At 43.0% G+C, this 13,784-nt stretch overlaps 1 protein-coding gene across 1 annotated transcript in view; it reads right to left on the reverse strand.

Annotated features, from left to right (window-relative positions):
• Nucleotides 1–13,320, reverse strand: part of gli2a (GLI family zinc finger 2a) — a gene marked incomplete at both ends in the record, with an annotated part of 52,933 nt that extends 39,613 nt beyond the window's left edge. The window contains one exon of the mRNA XM_080536066.1: nucleotides 13,206–13,320. Coding sequence (XP_080392192.1) covers nucleotides 13,206–13,320 — 115 coding nt within the window. The remainder of the gene's footprint in view (nucleotides 1–13,205) is intronic.
• Nucleotides 13,321–13,784: the final 464 nt, after the last annotated feature.

Below are 13,784 nucleotides of genomic sequence, written 5' to 3' on the forward strand. Positions count from 1 at the left end.
AAATTCAACATTGCTCTTGGAATAAGTGAAGGTGAAATCGAATCAAAATAGTGATGACAGCAATACAATCACTGCTTTCTATGCATGGCGTTCAGGTTCTAATTAAGCCTCTAACTCCCTTTGCATGGTCCCATGCAACCCTATATACCCAGCCGGCAGGCTAGCGGTCAGGCTCAACTGTGATTAGAGGGATGTGGAGCAGGGAGGCAGGCAAGGAGGGGAGGAGGAGGAGGAGGAGGAGGAGGAGGAGGAGGATGAGGAGGAGAAGGAGGAGAAGGAGGAGGAGAAGGAGGAGGAGAAGGAGGAGGAGGATGACATGGCAGCCATATGATCTCTTCAGCAGGGCTGGGTTTAGCTGGGTCTTCTAGTGTTGATGAATAGAGCGCACCTAAGACACACTCCAGTCCACCACACAGCAGCATGGACCTCCTCTGGTTGGTCGTCTCTGTTTGGCTCTGGTTTCTTAGTTGTGGTTGTCTTGTATATTGTGCTCTTTTGGTGCTGGATCAGTGTACACCCCCACACACAATGTGGCCGTCAACCGTGATAGAGGTGCAGCGTAACAGAGAAGTGTGTCATTAAGACCACATTTAAATCACTACCAGTACAGAACCTCTACAACTGTTTTAATGGCACATTTGTGCACATTTCAAAGAGAGCGGAGAGGTTTTATGATTCCTATCAAGACTAAAATAGGTAGTGTCATCAATGTTTATGCTGAGGTGTATTAAGAATACAGTAGAGTAACCTTGTCAAATCTATCTGAGTCTGTGTCTCTGTGTGTGTGTGTGTGTGTGTGTGTGTGTGTGTGTGTGTGTGTGTGTGTGTGTGTGTGTGTGTGTGTGTGTGTGTGTGCGTGGGTGTGTCACTATACTTAATGTACGTAATGGATTGTTATCCAGTGAGGACATGGTGAAGCAATCACAACATGGCCATGGTCCAAGTACCAGTCTCTAGGCTAGAGGTCTCTAATGTAAAAGCGCTATACATTGGATGCTTAACTAGATCTTAAGGAATGCATCCATAAGACAAACATCTGGGCTCTTTATATTGGTTGGGATGATTTCTATGGGGCTAACACACTACAGTGCTTGTTTTTCCAAGGCTCTGATTAAAAAGCATTTTTTCCTTCCCCTCAAAGAAAGCCCCAATCTAAGAGCACATTGAAGTTTAACAATCGCCGCCGCCTTGATGATGATACACATGTGCCACAGATGTCTCCTAATCTAACTCGTGTTCCTCTTGCGGGTAGAAAGAGTGCCACATGTTGCCCCTGTGTTATTTTTAATTCTCCATACTTTAAATAAGCCAACCGCATTTGCTCTGTCTCTTAACCAACTCTCATGTGGAGTCATAGCTGGATTGGAAGGAAACAAATGACGACTTCTGAGAGACCGATTTTGCCAAAATCTGTTGCTTTGACAGCCTCCATTTCATATTTATCGAATATACATTACATATTGTGGGTGCCAGACACATCCCCACAACCGTGTCTATCTAGAGCTGCTTTCTTTGTGTGACCTCAGCCTCTTTCTCCCTTGTGTCCGTCAGGCCCCCTAAACCCGGCTCCTGGGTCTTTCTTGCGCTCTACACCCTGGCTGTGGTGAGGTGGGTTGGGATGGACAAGGGAGCAAGCGGGGACCGAGTAGGAAATGAGTGCCACTCCCAAAGCACAAAGAGTGTCTTTGAGAGGCAGCTCTATCACAGGGCCTGCGCAAAACCTGTGTTTGCAGCCAGCAGCAATCTGATTTCCCCCGTCAGACCGCCGCTTGTCAGCTCCTATTAGGACCACTGCCTCCCCTGACTTACATGTGGTATCCATCACCCTTACCATGGGGTGGTGATCCTGTTCAGTGGCCACAGCCTGCTGTCTCCAGAGACATTACATTCACCCAGGCCTGGGATCACCTAAGGTTATATGTGCTGTATTATGACAGGCTAATGGATCAGTTAACTGTGGTTGGTGGAGAGAGAAACAAGAATGAATGGGCTCTAATCCTGCCTGTAGATTTATTCAACAGGGAACATTTTGTTTTTTCTATGACAGTAAAAATACATGGTAGTAAATGACACGTTCGCAGTGCATAAAGAGTTTTGTTAAAGTTGAAAGTAAGTCCTCCCTAGGTCTGTGCTGCAAACCATAACAAACAAGCACCTTGTGTATTGGAACCTTCAACTACATTTGAAAGTGAAGCTGGCTAGTTCAGGCCCATTCCTTTCAGTGTGTTTATGAGGGGAAATATTCCTCAATACATTTGATGTAAAACCTTACTTAACTAGCCATTCTTTCTTTCTTAACAGTTTCTTTTTGTTACAAAGGGTAACTGAGGGATGTGCCAGTTTGTGAAATGGTTACAGATTAGCTAAAATACCACTGGTCTTTTACAGAACCTTTACTATGAAAAAAGAGATTTCACTACAGATTTGTGGTCAAACTTCATTATTAGGCTAGATGTGTGCACTGTTGGGGTTGTCGGGCCTAGTTCGACCACAATTGAGTCAATTGGAAATGTGAATGTTTCATATTGATGTCATTTCATCTGCCCAACTACGTTTTCTCAGGCAGTTTGAGGGCAATTACACTGTCTCTACAGGTCTGACAAGCTGCCTGCTCAAATCCAAGTGAACATAGGCAAACTAAACAGACAGGCACACAAGGCCCTATTTAGAGAATCGTAAGGCATGTCTACAGTGTAAGTCTAGTGCACACCTGCAAAAACAGCATTTTCATAGTTTCTTTGACTTGCTTAAATTCATATTTTCTCACAATACCATAAAAAAACAACACCAAAGAAATCTGTGTTAGACCTAAAAGTTAACTATATTTTTACCTTTTGCATGACCGTCAATAATTCTGTTGAACTCATTTATACCTGTGCGATTTGCAAAAAGAAAGATACATTGTGAAGCCAAGACCATTTTCCCTAAAGTATGAATTAGGTAACCCAAGAGCCACTTTTAACCGATACACGGGTATTTTGATGGAAATACAGTGGAACTGTAACATAATGTTTGCGTACAGTATCTCTACCTACTCAACAGAGTGTAATAGGTCTGTCCAATTCAATGTCTTTAAGCTGGACTAATTGATGTTCTTTACAGTTCATTTTCACAATGTATATTTGTCATTTGGCTGCAGTGTTAAGTTAATGTTAAGATAAAGTTAAGTTCTAAGCGAGTTGTTGGGGTGACCTTAGGCTTTCCTCTATGGAGGGTCCTTTGTTTCAACATACAGTGAACAAAGAATGTATAATATGGCAGGCCTTGGAGGGCGGGGGGCACTTTCTCCCCCCTCCCCCTTCTCTTGGCTCTTGGCAGACCCTGGCCACCTCCCCCCAGGCCCAGACGCCTGTAAGTCTCCACCAGCAGAGAGAGGCTGGCCTGATGGAAGGAAATATTACCTGGAGCATAGCACTAATTGGCTAGGGCCCAGACACCCCACAAGTGCTAATGAACAGGAAAAATGTTCATATTGAACAAAAAAAGCAGAAACAAATGAGGGAGAAAAAGAAGATGGCCACACAAAAACACACCCAACCTCTTAGCTCTGCCTCTGTCGGGGGCTTTAGGCACGTCCTCAGCTGTAATTAAAGGGTTTTCCCCACACAATGAAGAAATTAAACTGTAAATTAAACTCACTGGCTAAATGATTGTTTTTCCTGGGAGTTTAAAGAAGCGTCTTGAAATGTAAACAATCCCCTCTTCTGTCATGTATTCTCTCTGTCTGTGCCGTGGGAATTTCAGGGCAGGCAGGATCCTTCCTAAGGCTGCAACTGTGTTGAATAAGGAGGATTTACTGAGTCTTTGACTCTTAAGTCACATAAACCGCTCTTTGCCAAAGCTAACACTCGGAAAATGTACACTGTGCACATCCACAAGACAAGTACAGTACAGTATATGAACACACACATTCCTGTAAATGTACATGTCTACTAGAGGACAGCTCGCTTATAGAGTGAGTGGACTCTCGTTGTTTTGGGTTTCCACGTGTCTTTGCTGACTGTGTTACATGAATTAAATGTGAAATATACATCGTTGAAATGAAGTTGAAGGTCCAGATGCATGACACACATGGACCTGAATTCATGGATTTGTCTGTGAATATTCTAGATCGTACATATATACAGTATATATATATATATTCCCGAGTCAGAGAGCAAAGCCTTTCTGTTTACCGTGGCAGTTTGATGCCATCCTCGCTCCCAGATAAGATAAGATCTTGTTCTGGGTCCATGTTAAACCGCCAGGCTCAGGAGGTTGTGAAGAGGTGGGGGCGTCAGGTTGTGAGGAGGGAACAAGTCTGTATTTGCTGCTGCAGAGGGATGACCCTGCTCCCCCTTTGAAGTTCTGGCCAAGAATGCACACGCATAACTCATATTGTGCATGGGAAATTACCTGGGCCCCAACACAGAGCTCACAGACTACACTGATACAGAGGCTTAACGTTCAAAGTCCCAGCTCCTTGTTCTCATTAGGCTGAGGTTGTACTGGGTTCAGTCTGGACAACCTCTCCTTCACCTAGTCCTAGACTGGTCAGAGCACTGTCACAAACCGGACCACTGAATCCACCAGGGAACAGTCCATAGAGCATGCATGCAGATATCATGGAACTAGCATAAGAAACCACTAACTACCACATCTCATAAGGCTATCTATACAGCTACTGTAGATGACTTGGAGTTGAAAGAAGGCTAAGTTGCATGTGAATCGTATACTTTCTATCTCACCATGGAAAATGAGAGAACTCTCCCTGAAGGAACCCAAGAGCTGGATAGAGCTGGTTAAAGCATATCACTCAATTTCTACCTAAAAAGAAAAAAAAAGTTATCTTTTCTCCCATTCACATTTCTCATCAGTATGATGTATGAAATGACAAAGTATCTTCCCATATGGCAGCAGTCTGTTTATTTCTTGTGACCTTGACAACCATACTGAGCTAATACTGGTCCCAATGGCTGTACTGTGATTACAGGGTAGAAGTGTTAGACAACACTTTCACAGGGAGTTAAATGAACAATTGTACAGTGAAGACCATGCTACTGTCTCTCTATAAATAGGCACTGCTGAAAAGCCTGTACTTCACCATGGCCTTTAGAACGAAGGATATTACACACATATAACAGAGAGACAGTGGATAGTCATTGATGCAGGGGATAGGTGTGGTACTCGACTGCAATTGCTGAGTGATATAATTTCCATTAAACCAGAAGACATACGTTTTGTGTTGGTTGTTCCCTCTTGACCCCCTTTCAAAGGGACTGTTCCCCAGCCAGGAGTTGTGGGTTGGGATGCCTCTGTTTGTTATCCCCCGGTCCACTGCATTTACTCAGGCAACCCTGTCTGCTTATTTTGCTGGTCACACAGTTTACTGTAGCCCGTCTGCGTCCTGTCCTTGGAGAGAGTCCAGGAGTTACCACTGGTGTCATGGCTCCACTCTCTGTCTGTCTGTCTCAGACAGGATTCACCCTGCACTGCACTGACCACAAAAATACTGGAAAAGTTTGATCTTCCCAAATGTTTACAGAATTTCTCCTCCCACTCATTAATTCAGCCAAAAGTGACCTAAAGCTTGTAAAACCACTGGTCAATTTTTTAAAACTCAGGCTACATCTGCTGACTGGCTTACAGGTGCAGGCAATGGAGCGTGTGGCATGTGACCGTGTCCCAAAGCTCTCAATAATTACGCTAATTGCTAAAGGCTAATACTGAGCGACAGACAGTGTCAGCCGTGTAACCATAGATCTGTATTTACCAGCAAACGCCTCCCTCAGGAGGGATTCTAGTGTCGGTAGAAATCAATTTCCTCTCTGAGCTTAACAGAGCTGCAACAACACAATTACAGAGAGCTCTAATGCCGGATGGCTATTGTCCAACAGCTTTGTCCTCTCAGGGTTGAGTGACAAATTAGATAAGAGCAAGGAACTGTGGCCATTTCATCAATTGAGGCCATAATGACTTCAAGTTATTCACAGTTCATATTGGAATAACACATATTTTCCCACCTCCCAAAAAAACACAAGTTAGTTTAGGCTAGGATAGATATAGCTAACGCTGTAGAAGATGGACAGTACAGCATATTGTCCAATTGTGTTCTCGATTGACTCCTGCATCAACCCAGACATGCACTTCTGGTCATGGTTAAGCAACATCTGTGCCCTGCCTCTGCTCTGTGCTGTGAGTGGCGGTCGGTCTGACAGTGTTTCCACCGTGGGGAACACAGCTGTATGTGCTGGCCAAAGCGGACGGAGATGTGGGCTGGACAAGGCCGCATGGAGCCATTGGAACAGGCCTGTTTACATAAGCACCTCCCGTCACTGTTTACAACTCGGGACACATTTTGTTTTACCATGTTTAACCCCCTCTGCCGTTTATTTTTGTTCACTTGAACTATGAGCGTGAAGGTTACATTAGCAGATGAAAGCAGGCGAAGCCGGCAGGCTCTTAGTTCAGGGTGATAGGCATTGGGAGCACAGGGGGTGGGGCTGTCTGTTTGGATGTAGCAAGGAAGGCAAGAGGCAGGGGGTGCCTGAGGAGACACCCATGAGGAGAGGGGAGAACTACACCCTGGGCAGAGAAATCCAAATCAGGCCAACGAACAGGAAGGAAACGTCTCCGAGATGCTGGGAAAGGCATGCCATGTTGTTAAAAAGAGGAAGAAGTAGGGAGGGAGGGAGGGAGGGAGGGAGGGAGGGCGGAGAGAGAGAGAGAGAGAGAGAGAGAGAGAGAGAGAGAGAGAGAGAGAGAGAGAGAGAGAGAGAGAGAGAGAGAGAGAGAGAGAGAGAGAGAGAGAGAGAGAGAGTGTGTGTGTGTGTTCGTTAAGCCCCTTAAGCATCCATATATTGCTCCCAACTCCTCTCCCACTGCTTGTAAATGGCTAGGAATGTAATGTGTTGTCTTTGGACCCTATGTGTGTGGACGCCTCTGGTAAGGAGAGATTTATGTGCACAGACGTTGCCCAAAGCACACTTTTTTCACTTTTAACTAGAGGCTTTGATGCAAAGGCAGATCTTTCTAAAGAAATAACCAATATCAGAGATGTATTTTCATTTCAGAGTTATTATGATCTTATTTATGACCACATTAGAGACCGAGTCCTGTCAAAGCCTTAATATGTTCTGCTCTGTCAATGTATACTGTAAGTGGGCTTCGGAAGACACAATGTGAAGACTGTTATTCTCACTACGACTGAGATATACAGTATATGCATTAAATATATATTTGGTTTGTGATTTCTTCATTAAAAGATAGATCACTTCAGTGTTCTAAACATCTTAAGTATTCCTCTGAACTCAAGAGCCGTTAACTCAAGAATTGACATTTCTTTACTTTCAGTTATATCAAATAAAAAACTATTCAGATAATCTATTTTAAAGAATTCTATCTTCAGAATGTCAAAAATCCTAAAATGCAAAACCCCCTGTGACCAATTTCCTCTTAAGGAGAACAGAAGTGTACAGGAGAGAGTAACTTGTTTCTTCAGTATCTAGGCCACTACTTCTCTGATTTGAACATCCTTTAAAGACTACCAATGGAGGCAGAACAGCGTCTGCAACTTCTCAGTGATTTGAGATTTTGTACGGCAATCAGCTGAAAGTGGACTCTGAAAACAAAACAAATAAAATAACCGCAAGCGGCAATGGGCCGTGTTCCTACAGATATGCCCCCATACCCATAAATGGGGTGAGATTGACAGACACGGGGTAGACTTACAGACAGGTTGTAGATTGACAGATACGGGGTAGACCTACAGACAGGGGGGTAGACCACTCACCTAATATGGGCCAAGTTGAACTCATGATATACTAAGCTATGATATTATGAAGTACCCTAGGACCACGGGCCTGTAATGTACCAGTCATCTAATTATGGCCTGATATACATAGGCTACTATGCTATGATGATAATATACAGTAAGTAAATACGAAAATGCATTGTGGATTAAACTTGCCCAGTTAATGACCATGTTGTATAGTTTATGTCAAGCATTTCACTACTTATAATGTGCTTACACTATATTCTGCAAGCCTAGCATAGTATGCCATCCCCATCTGACTGAATCAGGTAAAGCGGACATGAGAAGATGAGTTTTAAAGTGCTATATTAGCATTAGCTTTTAGCCAAAATTTCAAAGGTCTGTTTTTTTAGATATCTGGAAATGCTTCAACATGGTAACACATTGTAGTGCCAAGATGCGTTGTTAATCAGACATGGGAGGTATATGTTTTCAATATATTTATAGAGTATGTTAAGTGATATGAACCAGAGTAAAGTTGTCTGTGTAAGCTATTTGAGAATAATATATAATGTTAAGCTGAATGGAATCAATATACAGCATAGAGGCAGTGACAAGGTCAGTGAATGAGCAGAAGAGGAGAAAGCAGTGGGGAGATGCATGTGGACGAACCCAACTGCATAAAGATGCGCGTCCTTGTTCTCGCCACTTTTCTGAAGATGCATTGGAGGCATTTAATCGACCACCGCTAATGGAAGCGCTCACAGGTAAGAAGACTACGCTTTATCATAAAGCGATAGTTTGATAACGTCAACTTGCCTTGAACAGCTGCGGACAGAAATCTGTGCTCTTTACAACAAGTTTGTTTACACTCTCCATCTCGGTTGGCATTGGTTGACAGTTTCTGCACAGATACCCACTCGCGCCTCCTCACCTCTCGGATCCTCTTCATTTTGATCGACATTTTGTGTAATGTCTTCTCTGCTGTCCTGCGCTCGGGTTCAAACTGAAAAGGCAGACTTTATGGGTTCTTGAGGCAAATATGTTCCCCATGAGGAAAGACACGTACCAAGTTTCATACATTTTCATCCAACGGGGTGGAAATGCCAGCATTCTGAAGTTAATTATTGACTTTTGGTTATTATGCGCCACCTATGGTCTAATCATGGTCATTCTTTCTGGCATTGTTACAGATGCTCTCTAGTTGTGGCATGCAAATTCATAGCATTTTTGGTCAAGGACTTTTTGAGCTATTTGACTAAAGCGAGGAAAAGAATAATAAGAAGAAGTAAACCACCAATAACAATACTGTTCCTACTACTACGTAGTAGTAGAAACACTAACAAGATGCCCCCTCTGCTTTCACTTGCCATATCTAATCACTAAATCCTCTCTTGGCTAGCCAGTCCCCCAAGTGAAATTCTAGATAAGGGGAGAGGGGGGGAGGTGGTGTACCTTGGAAAGCCATCAAGTCAACTGTTTATAGAAGCCACATGAATGAATGTAAGCATCTATCCCCCTTCCCCCAGATACCCACTCAGCCATTCTCTGTGTGAGGGGAGGAGAGCGTTTCCACTGATCATTGAGCATTTCATTGCGGATGGAACTGATCCTGGGGGGGAAAGCTCACGGGGGTCCGGGGCCAAAGTGAAAGGAGCTCCAATAAACCAAAAGCAAACAAAGTATGTTAGCAGAATGTATGGAATGACTTAATACAAGCTGATGAATACCTGATGTCAGATAAAGCGAAGTGAATGTGGGGAAATATAGACCTATTTAGCCGACCTCCCCAGCAGAGCCTCACATTGTACATATCACATATCAGATACAAAATAGGATTCAATTGCTGTAAAAAAGACTAGAATGTTTATAATTCTAGATGACTTATAAAGAGCTGTATGGATTTTGATAGATGACGATACATTGAGATTTATTCCGGCACTGAAATGATATCTGTCTCTATCTTGGACTGTCTTGGAGGACAACAGCCAGTTCCTGATAGTGTGTGGCGGTGGCTATGCCCCCTAACAGGAAGTTAAGGCCCAGTCAATAGGCCTTCCTGTAAGCTTGTTGGGAGACTTCTCAGGTATCGGGTATTAGGGCAAGGCAGTATTGACACACTGATGTGAAATAGATGACACTGGATAGAGTTGGTTCTTTCCCAACATGACGATCTAAAGGGAATAGTAAAAATGCTCTCTGCTTTTCATTGATATGTCATACAGTTGTAAATATTAGAGCTAGAGGAGATAATGTGCTGTACACAAGCTAGCAAAACTAAGTATATCTTATATCACTTTGTTTAGTCTTTTTTAGACATGAATTCTGAAGCATTAATCCAAATATTGCATAGTATGTCAGGCTTTATGAATGTTATAAAGCATGATAACCTTTCCTGACATAGACTGTTTTACTTATCAGGAGATTAACTTTTTAATTCCTCTCACCCAGGTGAAGTTAAAGCCAAAGAGTTAAACCTCAGAAGTAGACGTCCAATGTGAATGCAGTCAGCCCTGGCTAACCTCCGCCACAGAGCCCCATTCTCTCCCTGCCTTTCACGGGGCCAGGAAACCACGGCAGCGTAAGAGCCTCATTTAGAGGGAGAGAAAGAAAGGCAGAAATCCTTTTTCTCAGGAAGATTAGTGGCTGTCCCTTTGGAGTGGCCTGCAGACGGGACCGGCAGCCTTTTTTTCAAGCACATTTTTCTCTGCCAGTGTTCTGACCCCTGGAGGCACCATCCTGAACGGCACTGCCCCTGGGACCAGCAAAGGAGACCCCACTCCCCTGAACATTACTCACCGTCTCCACCGAGACCAGCGCTATGATTAACACACCGCTGCTTATCGCTAACTTGCCACTCTTAACTAAACTAATTACACAGAGTGGCCTGGCTCCATCCATCTAGTGACCAGCCCCAGTCTTAAGGCTTGGTGTTGGAGCACATCCACACAGTTAGTGCATAAGGACTGGAGAGACGGTGGGGGAAGGGCATAATTCATTATAGTGGAGTTCTGACGTCTGTACCTGTATACCTGGCATGTCCCTCAAGTTACTCCCCCCCCCTCCCCATACCATAGTGGCACTGAGAATGATTGTCTGTGGCAGCCGATTCTATATGCAGTGCCAGTGTATCAATCTCCTTCTCCAGCTCACAAGAATCAACTGTAGACTCTGAAACTGAAAAATGTATGTGACACACCAGTCGGAATAATCAAATAATTACTAACAGACTCTGTTCCACTGGCCCAGTTCAAGCAAAAAAGCAAAAAGAGAGATGACGGACATTTTTTCAAATGTAACAAAGTGAACATTATAAACTAACAGCTTGGCAGAAACCCTCTGTCAAACGATCAGTATGGATAATGCTTTCAGCACAGAGGATAACAATCCAAAGAGTATTGAGAAAGTCTGTGCTCTACTGTACGTGCACAAAGCCCTCTGCCTTTTGTGTGAAAGAGAACCACTTACAGTTCTGCTTTGAAATAGTGAGATGTTTTACTGTCCTGGTATTAGGTACCAGACCTGAGCACATGTTACACCGACTGGTAAGGTACAACATGTGAGACAGACTAATAAATCCTGGAGCCTGGGAGTCGTGTTGCAGTGAGCCTGTAGAAGCCTGTCCTTCCAGACAGATGCGGGTTGTCACAGAGAATACGGGTGCCCATTTAAAATCATTAACAAGGCCCAGAGAAAGCCTGATACATATCAAGGGTTGGGTTCTGCCAACATCAGCCCCCTTGTCTGGGGCTAGGGCCCCCCTGCTCTAAGCTCTAGGGGCCAGACTTCCATTATGCTTTAAGACTCATGGACTCAAATTTAACAGGGCTAGTCATGTCTCCATGAAACTAAACTGAAATGAGTCTTATTAGCCACTAATGTTAAAACTGCTGCATATGTGTCAAGTGAAGGAAAAAGAAGGGGTTGAGCATTTTGTAGCATTTTAAATAACTTGAATGCCTTTGTTTTTAAGCTACTTTTATATGCACAATCACTATGTAGTATATCCATGCCTTTCCACTGTACAGTAGAGGGCTTTCAAATGGATTTTACCGTGAGTGGTTTGTATAACTTCCTGTAAGCCTAGCAGTTTTGAATTCAGTTGAATGGACTAGGACATTGATATAATAATAATTTACCAAAAAATACATGTACATTGCCAGTGATTGTTGATTCGTCCAAACGTGCCCTATATTCCAGCTATGATGTGCATGCTAATTGTAGAGCTAGTAAAGAATAAAAAGGAATACGCTAATCAAAAAGAAAACAAAAGACAAACATATAACTATCTAACGATGGGTATGAATGTCCTACTTTCACTGTTTCCGTGAATAAAGAACTGATGATTATAGTTTTCTGATGGCAGGCCACCAAGCCTTTCATTAAACAGTAAAAACGCCTGACTGATAAGTTCCTTTACCATCTCAGTGGTGGCCCTCAGTGTATGTCTTTGTCAATCTCTGAAGGACTTCAATGTCCAGCACTCCACCAGCAAAGTTTAAGTAATTTATAACAGTGATACTCTGGAGGCAAGAACAAGGTCCTCCAACCTCGTTATGGGGAGTTTTCATCACACATTCACTAATGTAAACATGAGGTCTCATCTTTAAAACATGAGGCCTCTATTCCTCTCTCACAGTCTAGTTCTTTCTACCCCGACCGGACGCCCAAGTATCAGCTACTTTCCATTTCAGACGTACAGTATGGAGTATGGAAAGTTTAAATCTAAACAAGCCTACCTACAATATAATCCTTACAATTCTACTCAAGTCACTGTGGTTTTGAAGAAACCTTGTTATTGGATTTCAGGACAAGAACAGACATTTGAGCGATTTCTTTGTGAAGGTGCCAGAGAGGGCAGAGTGAAACGTCCTATTTTTCATCTGTTTCTCTAAACAGTTTTTTTGCCTGTGGCTTTGCTTGTGGCAGGCCACCAAACTTATCATTAAACAGAAATAATGCCCCAATATCAGATAGATACCTCATTAGCATATCAAAGGTTGTTTCCCGTCCTTGTCTTTCAGAGGACACTGATACACTATGTCGTCCACTGCTACACCAGCCAGTTTTAGTAATTTATGACGTTTACACTCGGGAGGTAAGAACAAGGTCTTTCGACCTCATTATGGTGTTTTTTCATCACCCATTCTCTGACATCTTTGAAACATGCAGTCCCGCTCTACTGTATTTTTCTCTTTTCACTGAGCTTCAATGTTTCTCTTTTCAATAGGCTGTTTTTTTCTGCTTCTACCAAGCTTACTGTACATCAAGATGGTGCAAAAGGAAAACATGACACAAAGGCAGATTTTAAGGCAGACTACGTAAAACATTTTTGATGTCCACAATTTTCATGTCCTTAAATGCAACTATTACACACAAACTGTATATTTGGTCATATGTTCAATATTACCGGTATGTTGCCGTAGAAACTGTAGGGGGACATCAGTATAGTTGAAGCCGGGAGCGGTCATACCTCTTGTCACTGTCGTTGGAGAGGGTTTCTTTGGGAGGTCTGAGAAGCTGCTTCCATCTAGGCCAGATGTCTTACACTCCTTCTTCTCAGTGGCAGTTGGAGCTGAGGTCTCCATGTTGCTGATTAGTCTGTGTGAAACTACAGAGAAAGAGGGAGAAAGACAGATTTTGTCAGTATGGAAAGACTACTTATTTTTGAAGTGGATATTTGAGGAGATACGTGTATCCATGTCTCTAACAGTGGGTGCCCAACACGTTTGGTGTGCTGCATATCTAAAGAATGAGTTGAAAAAGAATTGCTTGTGACCTTTTAGGGAGACCAAACTATTTGGTTTCTGAAAATAATCTTATGACACAAAGCAGGCTTTCCTGAGGTAATGCTGTTGCTTTACTAACGACACAAAATACTAAATGAGTCTAGCAAATGACATCATCTTGAATGTCTGGTTGTGGTTGGAGTCTTCTCCTGCAACTAATTGTAGATACTCAACTTTTCTACAGAGAATAAAGGCATAATTGTATAATAACAAACAATTAAGTATCACAGAAGTACTAAAGTAAGTAAGTGACGATGTGTCCA

Source organism: Nansenia antarctica, assembly GCF_963989245.1.
Source record: "Nansenia antarctica genome assembly, chromosome: 7".
Lineage (NCBI taxonomy): Eukaryota > Metazoa > Chordata > Actinopteri > Argentiniformes > Microstomatidae > Nansenia > Nansenia antarctica.